Source organism: Trichomycterus rosablanca, chromosome 13 (genome assembly GCF_030014385.1).
Source record: "Trichomycterus rosablanca isolate fTriRos1 chromosome 13, fTriRos1.hap1, whole genome shotgun sequence".
NCBI lineage: Eukaryota > Metazoa > Chordata > Actinopteri > Siluriformes > Trichomycteridae > Trichomycterus > Trichomycterus rosablanca.
In genome coordinates this window covers 6,174,162-6,190,288 of record NC_086000.1, presented here as the reverse complement: position 1 = coordinate 6,190,288, position 16,127 = coordinate 6,174,162, and the positions used below count along the sequence as shown (strand labels likewise).

Genomic DNA, 16,127 nt, shown 5'->3' with positions numbered 1-16,127 from the left:
TGTCAATGCACATGAAATGCACCCATCCCCCATTCCTATAAACCATTATTTAATAGACAAAACTAGAAACAAAAGATTTCCAGTATTTTCACTAATCATAATTGTATTTTGTAAATAAAAAATAAACAATATGGTTTCTTGACGCAATGATGGACATAAGTGATAATTGTTTTCCAAAGTATTCCTGAGCCCAGTAGGCTAAATTGATCACAGCAGTTTGAGTGTTTCTGATTCAGTGGCGTTTAGAAGTTCATGCACATTCAACAGTGGTTTCCACCCTTGTCCTACACAGAGAATTCTCCAGATTTCCTGAATCTTATCACAATATTATTTATAGTTGATTATAAATTATTTACAATCATGTGTTGAGAAATGTTCTTGTGTGGACTGATGGACAATTTAACGACCACCCTTTGGTGGATTCTTTTTATGCCCAATAATGATACTCACATCTGTAACCAATTCACCTGCTTTGGAATATTTTAAAACTGTGTGACTTCAAATATTCTTTAAACTTTTTATTGCTATTTTGTCCTGCTCCTACTTTTTATGATTACACCTGTACATGGCAGAGCTGGGATTTGAACCCGAATTGTTTTGATTGTTAGCTTTACATACTTTACACACTGAGCTACGATAGTCCCATTTTGAATGTGTTGCAGGCATCAAATTTAAAAATTACATTATACTGTATATTGCTTATATTTGCAAAGTGTTAATTTAATGTCATTTTTCTAGCTAAAAGCATGTAAGTAAATATAACCAGCAATACTGATTTACACAAGTTCTCAAGCGAATCACAAGGTTTCAAAATATGCCCTTAAGAATGTGCTTTATACTCTTATATTCTTGATTTTGTTTATAGAAAATAGTTGGTTAAACTTTATCAGTAATAGAACATGCTGATGGCTGAATCTAATCATCTTTGTTCTTCTCCTAAGTGTAAAATCAGATTCCAGAATGTTCATTGTCCCTACAAGAATTAAGACTCTCAGTTGGAACAAAATGAAGCGGCATTTCCAGGCACGCTGACTTCTCGGGACAGTTTATGTCTTTGTGACTTCAAGACTGCTGAGGTTGTTTGGACCTGCATATACCCCTCCTTTTATTACTCATCCCTGATACTTCCTGTGTCATTGAAATTCCACTCAGTTTCGCCCGGGCTTCGTTTGCTAACCTGGGGGTTTATGTGCTGTCTAGGAGGCGTTACATTCACAGATTGTTCAGACAGCTGTTCTTTAGCCATAGGGAGTCATTTAAATCATGTCAGTGTCTCCCTCAGACTCAGACATAGCTTCTGGTCTTGTGAATTGGGACAGAGTTGTGAAATTGCAGCCTGTTTGAGTTTTTAGTGCTGGTTCAGGAACAGAACAGTAGGAGAGAAAGAAAGACTTTTTTAAACTATTTATCAAATCAATGAATTTGTGGTTTCCTCTTTATAGTTGGTTTCTATATCGGTACTAAATATACACTATATACTAAATATGTAGTGAAATTATTTTAAAAATGCTTTGACACAGCACATGTTTTTATTAGGGCTGGCTCGATACCACTTTTTTATGTCCGATACCGATACTGCAAATACGTCATTTTTCCTCTCAAGCAACTAAGCAGTTATAATACATGTCTCAATGCACCATGGTTAAACTAGCTATCTAAATAACAATGCTCAGACTGTGAAACAAATATTCTAAAGGAATAAATACAGAACCTACAACATCACACTTCTGCAAAACTGCTGTATTTATTACAAACGTGTCTACAATTGGAAGATGTGGATGTCAATCAAACGCGATGGACCAATTAGAACTGACGCAGAGTCGAGTTTCTTTCGTTAAAGTTCTGTCACGTTTTTAGTTTATTAAAAACCAAAGCGCACTTATTAAAAAACCCTGCTGGATTTTGAAGAGGAAAACGGGAAACGGTATAGTTTATTTTATTTCATAGCAGTAATGGATTAATCGTTGAGGATGTGAGAGCACATGTTAATGATGTCATCAAGTGTGAGTGGCAGTAAAACGACACTTGTCATGTAATGTGAATTACATATATATTGTCTGGCCCTTTAAGAATGTTAAGTGTACAGTGCTAGGTCATAGGGAGCGAGTGTGTAGGAAGAGATTAGAAAATGATATTCTCTAGCTGTGCTATGTCTTTCTGTGTTTGCTCTGAGCGTTTGTGACATTAAAGTAGCGTTCTCGTGAAACCCCACTCGAACGTTTAAGCATTGGATTATTTTACAACACTCTGTTGGAACGTTTCTTCTTGTGTTATTTGCTTTACACACAAACAATGGCCTTATTTACATTAAGTGTTAATTACATTAAGCAAGAGTATCGGATCAGATTACACATTTTTTTCCCTTCCAATATCCGATCCAGTGATTTGGGCCAACATCGGACCGATACCGAGTATCGGATCGGTGCCAGCTTTAGTTTTTATATACACAGAATAATCAATCAACTACAAAATGATTTTGGCAATACTAATGATCAGATGTATAGTAATTTGATTATTGGGGAACTTTAGAGTTGTCGTTTAAGCTGTGTGTTCCAAATAGAAAATGTGTTATTATTTTACCTAGGATGGTCATATTATTTTGTTTTAGAGATGTTAATTGGCAATAGTCACTTGAACAGAGTTGCAGGATGACCTAAAAGCAGCAGAAAAAGACATGTACACGGGTATTGTCCAAATATAAAGCCAAAATAACAAGACTGATTTCTAAACTTTTAGAGTGGTTGCATGACCAAGCCAATTTTCTGACCTAAATTACTTTAATAATTAAAGGAGGCTTTAAAATTGGGATGGTTCTTGCCACACTGGGTAATTAAAAATTGTTTGCTAAGAGATGTGGGTAAAAATTTAACCACAATGTGACCAAGGGTTAATTTCCTTCTCACCACAGATGCTTCAAAGCTGTTATTGCAGATATACAGGTACATAATTATTGATTTGTGGTGTCTTAATTGTTTTGGGTTTACATTAAATTATATGGAATTAGCCGCTCAGGTGGTGCAGCCGTAAAATACGCTAGCTCACCAGAGCTGGGTTTTCGAATACATTGTATCGAAACTCGGCTCTGCCACCCGGCTGGGCTGGGCGGCTGCATGAACAACGATTGACTGTTGTTCATAGGGTTAGGGGCAAGCCGGATCATGGGTCCTCATAACTGGTGCAATTACGACCCCTGCTGGCTGATTGATGGCGCCTGCACAGGGTTGAGGAATAATGCTGATCTGGGTGTGGCTCTCCGTGCACAGTGCTGATCGGTATATATGAACTCGACCCGTGCAGGTGAAAAATTAATTAATTAGGTGCACCAAATTAATGGCAGGTACGTGTATTTGTTCTTATCTGGAAATGGACCAAAATATTTTAGAAGATTTCCCATGAGAACATGTCTGACAGACTGGAACTCCCAGCCTTGACAACAGAACGAGGGACAAATTGTTGAGGGTGAAAAGGGGACATTGATTAGTGAAACAGTCCAGCAGCAGCAGCAGCACAGGCCATGATGGGAACATTTTGGCTTGAGTTATGTTGATCTGGGTATATAGTCAGCTGGCATGTTGATCTTTCACACAGCTTCTAAAAAGTACATAATGATATTGCTCTGCCAAGAGTTGTGCACTCGGTAAAAGTATGATCTTCTGCTTTCAGATAGAATTACTTTGCTGTTAAAGGAAAATCATTTACTTTATCCACTTACCATATAGAAGTACTTTGTAGTTCTACAATTACTGACTAGTCCATCTGTTTCTTTACATATTTTTTTAACCTGCTTTCACCCTGTTCTTCAATGGTCAGGACCCCCACAGGACCACTACAGAGCAGGTATTATTTAGGTGGTGGATGTGGATTATTTAGGTGGTGTGTTAGTGTGTTGTGCTGATATGAGTGGATCAGACACAGCAATGCTGATGGAGTTTTTAAATACCGTGTCCACTCACTGTTCACTCTATTAGACACTCCTACCTAGTTGGTCCACCTTGTAGATGTACAGTCAGAGACGATCGCTCATCTATTGCTGCTGTTTGAGTTGGTCATCTTCTAGACCTTCATCAGTGGTCACAGGACGCTGCCCACGGGGCGCTGTTGGCTGGATATATTTTTGGTTGGTGGACTATTCTCAGTCCAGCAGAGACAGTGAGGTGTTTAAAAACTCCATCAGCTTTGCTGTGTCTGATCCACTTATACCAGCACAACACACACTAACACACCACCACCATGTCAGCGTCACTGCAGTGCTGAGAATGATCCACCACCTAAATAATACCTGCTCTGTGGGGGTCCTGTGGGGGTCCTGACCATTGAAGAACAGCATGAAAGGGGGCTAACAAAGCATGTAGAGAAACAGATGGACTACAGTCAGTAATTGTAGAACTACAAAGTGCCTCTATATGGTAAGTGGAGCTGATAAAATGGACAGTGAGTGTAGAAACAAAATGGTTTTAATGTTATGGCTGATCAGTGTGTGTATATGTGTATATGTATGTATGTATGTATTTATATCTGAAAGTGGATCATAGTAACTTCAGTTCCCAAGCTGATCAAAAATGATCTCTTTGGGCAACACAGCAAGCCCTATATTTGGTGAAGAACAGACAGTGCAACTCTGACACCTGGCTAATACACCCCTACCGTAACACAGGAGTAGCTTCAGGGCAAGTCTCTGATTGTCCTTGAGTGGCCCAGCCTTAAACTTGTTGCTTATCTGTACGAGACCTGACAATCGCAGTTCACAGATGTTTCTCAACCAGAGCTTATGAGGATCTTCCATGACTAATTATGAAGGAGCTGAAATCCAGGTGTGCAAACTAGTAGAAATGTATCCAAGAAGACTTGCAGGTGTAACTGATGAGTAAAACGGTAGTTAACTTTATGGAAAATCCCATCTACAACATAAATTCAAGGGGTCTAAACACTTCTATAAACACTGTGTGATTCAACTGATTCATGAAGCCAGCTTTTTTAACGGGAAGCTTGAATATTAGCAGCTGAAGAGCTATTTTGAGCATGTTGGTTTATTTCATTACGCACGTTCAATAGGAAAAGAGGATAAGTGCACTAAAGTAAGCCAGTTTACTGCAGCATAATAGCTGGAAGGAGATCAATAAATGACAGAGAGACAAGTGCAGTCCACACTTCATTATTAATGATGTATGTGCAATAAAAGCCAAGGCAAGCCCATTTCAGGCAGTGAAAACCTCAACATTTATTTGATACAGCTGATCAATTCATTGTAATTAGACCTTGAATTACAATTGATCAGACGGACGCTCTGTCAGGCATGGACAGTTAGAAAGCAGCAGGCTAAATGTGTTGTTGGGTTTCATATCAAATGACCATGTAATGTTTTCCTGCTTTGATTTTAACAATGTTAAATATATCATCCAGACATCAGTAAGTCTAGTCCCAGCGTCTGTACTGTAGATTGACACTTAATGACTCTTACACACTCAGTCATCGTCTGACTTTCTGACTCGTCGTATCGCTGTCGGCATTTTAAACCAAGAGTAGCTCACTCTAACCTGATCAGAGCTCCACACATGCTTCAACATTAAATTCAAACTGTATTATGAATAAATTATGTCATTGATGTTAGTGATGTACTTTTAAGATGTATATTTTTGTCTGTGTTGACGTCATGTGACACAAACCTGTTTACTTTCCCGGTTAGTATTATGCAAGTCATGACACTTTAAAATCACTGGCCAGCGTTCAGGTGGCACAGTGGTAAAACACACTAGCACAGGGGTCCTCAAACTTTTTAACTTAAGTGCCGGATTACTGTTCTTCAGTGTTTTGGGGGGCCGGACCGCAGATGAAATGGTAAACACACCCCAAAAAAAGCTATTTACTATGTATACTGGATGTATTGTCTGCTGTGTATAACTGTAGTATAATTTTACTTCATAATGATAATGCAGACATTTTATTTATTTTAACCATTTCCATTATCCCAACTCATACAGTGTTTCCCCAAAAATCAGTGTGAACTGTGAGTCTGCTTTTGCCTGACGAGACAGTCAGCATCAGGTTCCATATTTGTTACTGCCAGTCATAATAGGTAATAAGTGTTGATGAGTGAGTCTGAATCTGGTTGGAGATTTAAGGTGTTTAAACTTCGATAAAGTCTGCTCACAGGTACAGTGGTACCTCGGTATACGTCCTTAATCCGTTCCAGATCCTTGGATTCATACCAAACAGGACGTGTACCAAACGAATTTTTCCCATTAGAAATAAAGGGAAAATGATTAATCCGTTCCCATGAAAAAAAAATCCTATTGTTATTGACATATTATACGTTGATGGGGTTGTATAAAATAATATATAAAATGGATAGTTCCAGTCCTAAAATCTGATTGGCTGAGCTGCGTTCAAAGCTGTTGTAAAATCCCTGATATACGCGCACCTATGACCACCTCACATCATCCCATATTAATACGCCACTGAAAAGAACAAGTACAAACTTGGTTGAACACTATGTACTATACATGGAAATGTCCAGATTAATATAAACAGTAATCTTAATCATTAAGCGGGTGTTTCATCCAAGAAATAATGTAATAGTTTGCGAATGTTATGTTCGCCCTCATGTTGCTTAATCTTATCTTATCTTAGCAACACGGCACACTGTGAACGCTTGTGGCTTTGTCTCGCGAGAGGTAAACAAGGGTCGCGCGCGGTGTCATGACTCATTTTGACCCGAAGTTCTAGCATGCGAGTTGTATTAAACAAAGGTCGTATACCAAGCAACATTGTTCGCGTCCAAACAGGACAATAATTCCTGAATCTGCCTGTAGTTAAGAGCATTAGTTTTAATGAAATTAACACAGGACACAACGATTTTCATAATGAAATTCCATTTAACTGCTTTGCAACACAGTGCAGTGGCTGCGGTCACTCATCTCTCTACTGATACGCACAATCACTCCTCTCGCAGAACCCACCATGCTTGGAGCGCCACCCGTTGGATCGCTGCCGTATAATCTACGGAGACTCCAGGTGGCCAATTTTTGTTTCCTCTGTTATTTTTTTCCGCTATAATACTGTGAGTTTAAAGATGAACAGGGGCCAGACAACATGTATTGCTGCTGTGGTTAAAGGGGCCGGTTAAATGAAAGCATCGGGCCGTAGTTTGATGACCCCTGCACTAGCACATCAGAGCTGACATTTTGAGCTTGTCGGTTTGAAACTCAGCTCTGCCATCCGGCTGGACTGGGCGCCTACATGAACAGCGATTGGCTGTTGTTCATACAGGGTGAGATTGGTTTAGGGACTCCTCAAAACTGAGGCAATTATGACCTCTGCTGGCTGGTTGATGGCACCGATCAGGGTGTGGCTCTCTGTACACAAAGCTGATCCACATATGAACTCGGCTGCTGCACACATGTCGGAGAGGACGTGTTTCAGTCTCGCTCTCCTCAATCAGCAGTGGGGATCAGCATCAGTAGAGAGGAAGCATAATTCCATTGGGTAATTGGATACGGATTAGAATGGTGCATTGATGCTAATTTAACTACAGCACGAACACTGCTTTACATTCATTACCATAAACCAAATTATAGACCTTTAGTTTTATGTAAACCTATGTGAACCTTAATGTGTGACATTGATTTTGTCGCATGCACAGTAAACAATAATAGTAAGTCGTTCTTGTGCTTTGTCTATAAAAAGCAAAATTAAAAGGTTCCAAGAGCTTATTGACATGAAAGAGCTTTTTAATTGTATTAACCTAAAATTCTGTACTAATACCTGTTAAAAATGAGCTGATTAATACATGGCAGTGGGTGGTGCAGGACAGATGACAGATCAGTTGATGAAAATAAAATGAATACATTACTACATTACCAACAGCGTGTAAATATCTCTAAAGTAGGTCGTAACCGCAGGTTTGGCTGTCACTCCATGCTCGAAACTGAACTTTGCTCATCTGGATTTGTTAGTATTTGTTAACACAGTTTATAGTTGGCCCCCAGGTCAAGGTGGCTTAATGATTCACATGAGATCTGGCATTTTAAAAATCTGATTTGGTTAACTTTATTTGAGGTAATAAAATCTGCCTCTGAACAGCCTGATTAGAATTCATGTGACTTATGTTAGTTAATATTTGAAACTAATAGAATTTTGACTATCGGGATGCATTACTTTATAATTAAGCCTGACATTTTTATACCATATGTAAATCGTACACCACACCAGTAGTGCCACAATAGATAGATAGAAATATATGAATAAGATGCACATTATTTATTCATTATTTATTCCTAATATCTGTGATATTATGCGCTCGCAATAAACATATTTACACATTTACAGAGTGCAAATGGCATGGTGCAAAAAAGCAAGACAAGTGCCAAAGACAATAAAAATAGAATGTTAACGCTAAACATTTACGTGTGTGTGTGTGTGTGTGTGTGTGTGTGTGTGTGTGTGTGTGTGTGTGTGTGTGTGTGTGTGTGTGTGTGTGTGTGTGTGTGTGTGTGTGTGTGTGTGGAATGGTACTATTGGCTGTGTTGTCTGTTGTTATGCTGTGGATGGGAGTGCACGTTGACTGCAGCCAGACTGCAGCTGTCAAGCATCTGGGTGGAATCAGTCTGTGGCTGAAGGTGCTCCTCTGTCAGCAACCTCTGTCACTGTCTCCAGTTCAGTGTCAATCCAGTGATGAGAATGTTTAATAATTATAAACCATCATTATAAAGCATCAGCAGAATTTTCTCACCTTATTCCTATATAGTCCTCTTATGGCTTCCACAAATATTCCATTTGCCATTTCTATAAGAGAATTACTTCAAAAATTCTTCCTAACTTTTTATTATTTTCTGGCCTTGCATGATGTGCACTCACTTAGCACTTTGAGACACACCCTAATGTACAACTGGTATGTACATTTGTTAATTAATAATCTATTACACAGGCAAATTTGAAGAATGCCTTTATTTGTCATATATACAATCACCGATGAGGCATAACATTATGACCACTGACAGGTGAAGTGAATAACACTGATTATCTCTTCATCACGGCATCTGTTAGTGGGTGGGATATGTTAGGCAGCAAGTGAACATTTTATCCTCAGAGTTGATGTGTTACAAGCAGGAAAAATGGGCAGGCGTGAGCATTTGAGTAAGTTTGACAAGGGCCAAATTGTGATGGCTAGACGACAGCTCTTGTGGGGTGTTCCCGGTCTGCAGTGTTGCTTAAGTTGCTGGCATTTAGCACCTTCCATTGCATTTATGTTTGTATTTGAATGGGTTGCTCTAGGGTTGTCTGCTAATTGTCATTTGTTGATTAATATTGGTTGATAATTGGTTTAAAAATTGCTAAAATGTGCATTTCCTATTAATACTATTAAAGTAGTGCTGATATTTTTCACAATTATTTATGCATTATAATTTGCATGCTTTAACGTATTCCTCTTTGCCTGGTCTGTTGCAGGAGGTCTGTCAGGTCTGTTCCATGAGGCATGATCATTTTAAAGGAACTCCATGCAGACCTGAGACCTAGTGTGCTGATGCCCGTAGGTGGTGGCAACCAAAGGACTAAGGATTTTGGATGGTCTCAGTGGGATTAGAACCTGGTCTCACAACTCCACCCTCAACAATGCTTCAAACTTAAAATGCTCGCTTGGTGAGAGGTCACCATGACGAGCCTAAAGCGGTCACCTTCTGAACGTCCTGCTCTGGGGATGGTCCATGCCTCGGAAGACTTCTACACCCGTCACCTATCTCAGGCCAACGGTGGAGCATCCCATCCGCGACCAGAAAACACTTATCAAACAGGGGGTATGCCTGGAGTACCGAAAATGGGAGTCAGAGCTCGAGTTGCAGACTGGCCACCTAGAAGGGATGCAAGAACTCCGTGGCAGACCAGTGTGAATGTTGATACAGTAGCTGGGCCGGGTAATTATCCTAAACTTGGCACTTTAATTGATCCCCAAGATTCATTAATGCTCGAGAGCATCAACAGGACACTACAAAGCAAGATTAAGCTAGCCAATTGTGGAAGCTCTATGGAGGCGAACTTTCTCCACGTTGACCACAACAGAGGATCCTCACACAAGAACACTAGACGCATTAGGCAGCGTAGCAATAGTGACATGACCCTAAGTGAACTTGACGGCAGTGGCGACAGTGGGGAGGACTGGGGATCTGTAGGGACCAAGTGGTCCCCATTGCACAGGGAGTACGGAAGCACCTCCTCCATCGATCAGCATGCCGTGGCCTCCTCTGAAGCCTCGAGGAACAGCTTCTTTGAGATGCTAAAGGGCTACCAAGAGGAAAAGCAAGACCAGCGCAGTCCAGCACCCGAAAAACTTGCAGAGTTGCTAACGGTTTCGAACACGATTCAGGATTCGGTGGACTCCGGAGAGGACGTAAAAGACGGCCCACCTTCTAATCGGTTGAGGGACCGAGACAAACATCCAAAGCGACGATCCAAATCCGAGACCGGGGGTGAATCTATTTTTAGAAAACTTCGCAGCGTGAGAGCAGATATGGATTCCCCAAAGGTCGGCTCTGATGCGGAGGATGGACGTCTTGAGGATTCCAAACCTACTTCAAAGCCTTGGGTCTGCCAGAAAGCTTTTGCACACTATGATGTCCAGAGCATGCTGTTCGACCTAAACGAGGTGATCCAAAACAGACAGAACTCTGCCGCCAAATGCAAAAACACTACGTCTGGTGCCTCTGCTGCTTCAGCCTTTTCTGCCTCAGCTACGTCCACCTTATCTTCGACACACAGCCTGCCCTACAGCTCTCCTGGTGGCAGCCAGGAGGAACTCAATGCTCGGGATAGTCCATCGTTAGATACCGCTGATGATGAGTGCGATGGTCTGGTTCTGAAGTGTCCTTGCTTCTGTACTGAAACTGGTGGGGACATAAGAAACAGGTTTGGACTTGCTCAGTCAGGTGAGGCGGGTACTGGAGGTTCCCGGGTTGCTGGGAATGACGAAGCTACTCTAAGCCTTCACTGCACCAATGCGGGCGTTGCTGTTGTTGAGGGTCCAAAAGATGCATCCAGCTTTATTGATCGGGACAAGCAGTATGTTATTGAGCACGTAGATCATGGAGCTTATTATTACAGGAAGTTCTTCCACCTCAGAGGTGAGACATTTATTGTGGACAACTAGAGAACGTTTTAAAAATAGTAACACGGTCAAATGCTAAACATCTTATTTTTTCTTCCTAATTCTATATTGTGTCCATCATTAGAGTACTGGAACTACTTTGGTATGGATGATATGTTGGGCCCTGTGGCAGTAAGCGTAAGGAGGGAGAAGCTGGAGGAACACAAGGAGCATGGCCAGCAGTACAACTACCGCATTATATTCAGAACCAGTGAGGTGAGTCTTTTGATCCGATCAAAGAGAGTCGGCTCGCATGCCCCCTCTGACACATGTCACATTTGCGGCCGCTTATAATCACCTGCCAGTGTTAAGGGTGACTCGATCATAATCCTTGTGCTTTTGGATTTGGATGTCCAACAAGGTCATGGTGAATTTCCCACATAATACAGATTTAAATAATAAATAAAAAATAAAATAAAAATGCAGTGTTCCTTACATTTACTTTGACTTTTATTTGATTGCAGACAGTTTGAACCCAAGCTATTTCATGTTTTGTCTGCTCAACTGCATTTCATTTGTTAATATACCTCCATTCCTGCATTTCAAGCCTGCAACACATTCCAAAAAAAGTTGGGACAGAGGCAATTTAGGGGCTAGTTATGAGATGAAAAACTAAACAATTATGACAACAGGCGATTGTAATTTTGGTTTGGAACAAAAGCAGCATCCAGGAAAGGCTGAGTCTTTGATGAGCAATGATGGCAAGTTTGTCAACAAATGTGTGAAAAAATGATGGAAATGTTTAAAAACAAAAGAACAAAGAAAGATTGGAAGGGATTTGCATATTTCTCCCTCTACAGTGCATAATATCATTAAACCGTTCAAGGAATTTCAGTGCGTAAAGGCCAAGAGCGCAAGCTTAAGCTTGAACACCTGTGATATTCCATTCCTCAGACGGCACTGCATCAAGAACCACCACTCAACAATAGCTGATATAACCACATGGGTGAGGGATTACTTTGGCAAACCTTTGTCGAGCACTACAATACAGAATTACATGCACAAATGCCACTTCAAACCTTACTGATCAAAAAAGAAGCCTTATGTTAAATATGTCCAGAAGCGGCATCGACTTCTCTGGGCTTGGAGGCATCTAGGATGGACCATCATACAGTGGAAACGTGTATTGTGATAGATGAATGAGCATTCCAGGTCTTTTTTTTTTTTTTTTTAATAAATGCTGTGTGCTTCGGACCAAAGACGAAAAGGACAATCCAGACTGTTATTAGCAACAAGTCCAAAAGCCAGGGTCTGTCATGGTATGGGTCTGTGCCAGTGCCCTTGGCAAAGATAATTTCAAGACGTCATCTTTTCCAGGGACATTCGTGCATTTTCTAACAAAATGATGCAAAACCACATGCTGCACACATTACAAAGGCATGGCTGCGGAAGAAGAGAGGGTAAAGGGCCTCGCTCAAGGGCCCAACAGTGGCTGCATGGCAGAGCTGGGATTCGAACTCTCAACCTTTCAGTTGCTAGCCCAAAGCTCTACCCACTAGGCTACCACTGTCCCTAATTAACCAGTCTGAATAAAATTTGCGCCCAGGTGACGCAGTTGGATATTCTACTAGCACACCAGCGCTTAGGTTCTGAACACCCCGGTTCGAATCTTGGCTCTGCTACCAGTCGGCTGTGCACCATCGAGTCTAGGGTAGGAAAAGGCCGGACTTGGTGGGTGGGTTCTTCAAACACTGTGTAAGGACCCTGGTTAACGGAAAGATGCGCCTGTGCAGAGGTGGAGGAGCCTCATGTGCAATGCCACCAAGGCTTGGGCGAAAAAGAAGGGGTTGAGGACTGCACACGTGTCGGATATACCCTCCTCAAATGCAGTCGGGATCCCCAGCAGTGGCAGATTTATTGACTTTGATGAATCGGGAGAAAAAGGGAGAAAATGCTTAAATAAATAGAGTATAAAAAGGAAAATGTAATAATAGTTAACAATGAACACTTAATATTGAAATGTATTGTTTTTATACATTATTGTTATTTATTATTACCAGATTCAGTATGTGATTTACTCAGTATGTCACACTCATTGCTAACAGGTGTATAAATTAATTTTATGCTTCCTACTTTTTACAACTCCTTGTAAACGCCCATGGTTCTGCCAAGCAGTCCAAATACTTTTAGCCATATATTGTGTAGACCCTACACAATATACAAATGGGAAAACCTTTTAAATTTGTGCTTGATACATTTTGTAAGATGTTTTCTTACTCAGTAACAACTAAAATAATACTTGCTTATAGAGAAAAAAACCTGTAAAAAGCTCAAATGTAGTTACTACAATGGAATTATACAAGGAATTATTAAAAAAAAACCATATACATCGATAAGGCATAACATTATGACCACCTTCCTAATATTGTGTTGGTCCCCCTTTTGCTGCCAAAACAGCCCTGCAACTGTGATGCACTGTGTATTCTGACACTTTTCTATCAGAACCAGCATTAACTTCTTCAGCCATCACTCCCCACGTGCATCAGTGAGCCTTGGCTGCCCATGACCCTGTCGCCGGTTTACCACTGTTCCTTCCTTGGACCACTTTTGATAGATACTGAGCACTACAGACCAGGAACACCACATGCTCTGACCCAGTCATCTAGCCATCACAATTTGGCCCTTGTCAAACTCGCTCAAATCCTTACACAAAAATTAAATGTTCACTTGCTGCCAAGTATATCCCACCCACTAACTGGTGCCGTGATGAAGAGATAATTAGTGTTATTCACTTCACCTGTCAGTGGTCGTAATGTTATGCCTGGTCAGTGTATATTTTAAGTACAAGTGGGTAGAACTATCATGTCTACGTTGATATAATTTAACTTGGGTTATTCTGACAAATTAATGCAAAAAGTGAGAAGTATGTTGGTCCTTTTTTGACACAGTTAAAAAAGCAGGGTTTTGTTGCACCATTTTAATATGATAGATAGTAGTATTTATCAGGGGAGCTGCAGGAAATCAGATTAGCTATATAACTGCCGGTGAACTGCACTTTATTGCAAACATAAATCTGCTTTTGCAGTCTTGCTTTTCATTCTGGCTGCAATCTGCTGCACTTTTTGTCTACAGCTTGGGGCTTTTTTGAAATAATCACTTTATCCAGGTTAATTGTAAATGAATATAAGTTGTAAGTGACAGTGTAGGCTGTGTTTATAGCAACTGTTGACTGACAGTAGTAATTTTCTGTAGTAACACTATCAGCCCATCATGGTTCAACAGTTCAATTGAGGTGGAAGAATAAAAGCATTTACACTAAACACTTCATGTAAGTGCTTTTGCAGTAATAGCACACTATTTTAGCAACGCTAAAGTTCAGACCTATAAGCTTACTCAAATGTGAAGGAATGCCTACATACACACAAAAGTACAACAATGTCAGTTGAATAGAGGAATTCTAATTCAATTCTAAAATTCGGTTAGTCAACTAGAGTAAAAGTTTGTTTTTGGTAATTAAGTTTCATTTCATTTTCTTCAACCACGTATCTTGGTCTTGGTGGTCTGGTTCCACCTGAATGCATTGGGTGCTAGGTAGGAATATCCTGGACATGGCGCCAATCCATTGCAGGGCTTTGTCCACCCCCTTCTCAGACATAGCCAATCATGTCTGTGGAGACCCCTGGCCAGCTAGTGTAATAGATCACTGTGCCACCTTCATGCCCCCTTTAGCATGCATTTTTCACTATAATTAAATAAATTACCAAATTTGTGTTTTATTTAAGTATATTTATAAAATTTATATTTGTATTATAATTAGGGCCCTACTAAATTTGGGAAAATTTGGAAAAATTAATTGTTTACACCGGAAAATGCTTATTTCACAGTTTGTGACGTGATTTTCATGGCCATGAATTAGGTAGGGCCTTAATTATAATCTATAATTAAATAATTTTTTTATACTTTTGCTGTGATATTGAATTAATACCAAGAACTGTCCATTTTTACTGATATTCATGTTGACGTGATTCTGTATTGTGACAGCTCTGTTACACTTATGTACAGCTGTCCATTTTTCAGTTTAAAAAAATCTACCTTATAGGCGCCCAGGTGGCACAGCGGGATATTCCACTAGCACACCAGCACCGAGATTCTGAACTCTTCGGTTCAAAACTTGCCGTTGCCACCGGTCGGCTGGGCGCCATCTAGCGGACATAATTGGCAGTGCCTGCAGGGAGAGATGACCGGACTGTGTGGGTGGGGTCTCCAAACGTTGTGTAAGGACCCTGGTTAGCAGATAGAGAGGCGCCTGTGCAGAATGCATGAGTGAAAAGGGATTCTGGGGGCTGCATGCGGGTCGGAGGGGGCGTGGGCAGCAGTATACCCACCTCAACTGCAATCAGGGATCCTCCAGCAGCAGAAGACAAATTGACTACACTGAATTGGGAGAAAATGCATAAATAAAATAGAAAAAAATCTACCTTATTTTGTCATCTGAATGAATTAATCATATTGATGAATCAGTTATTTAAGGTTGGGAACAGATTTTGTAATCGTCTTATTTTTGTGTGGTTTGTTAAACCTGTCTATCCTGTTCAGCTGCTCATGTGATCAGGTAAAATCTATTGAGCATTTTATTTTGCTCTCTTATTTGATTACACGTTTGCCAACTTGAAAACAAATCATTCCTACTTGTTTGTCTTTTTGCACATTTTGTATCATGGTTTTGATTTTAAATGAATAAAATGCTGTTTTTACATTCTAGTCTTACTTAATCACCCACAATGCTGAAGTAAAAACATGCTTTTAGAAATTTTATAAAATAATTTGAAACTTAAAATTCATTTCTCTTATTTACAAAAATGTTCCAACTCTTATTTAATATTGTGTGAAAGTCAATTTGGCAGCAATTAATTCTGCAAGTTGTCTTCCTTGTTTCTACACTCACTGTCCATTTATCAGCTCCACTTACCATATAGAAGCACTTTGTAGTTCTACAATTACTGACTGTAGTCCATCTGTTTCTCTGCATGCTTTGTTACCCCCCTTCATGCTG

At 40.2% G+C, this 16,127-nt stretch overlaps 1 protein-coding gene across 1 annotated transcript in view; it reads left to right on the top strand.

The window, feature by feature from the left end:
* The window catches only part of LOC134324835 (signal-induced proliferation-associated 1-like protein 1), a 92,666-nt gene that overhangs the window by 30,519 nt on the left and 46,020 nt on the right, over positions 1-16,127 (top strand). The window contains exons 2-3 of the mRNA XM_063006712.1: positions 9,445-11,111; positions 11,220-11,350. Coding sequence (XP_062862782.1) covers positions 9,650-11,111; positions 11,220-11,350 — 1,593 coding nt within the window. The 5' untranslated portion in view covers positions 9,445-9,649. The remainder of the gene's footprint in view (positions 1-9,444; positions 11,112-11,219; positions 11,351-16,127) is intronic.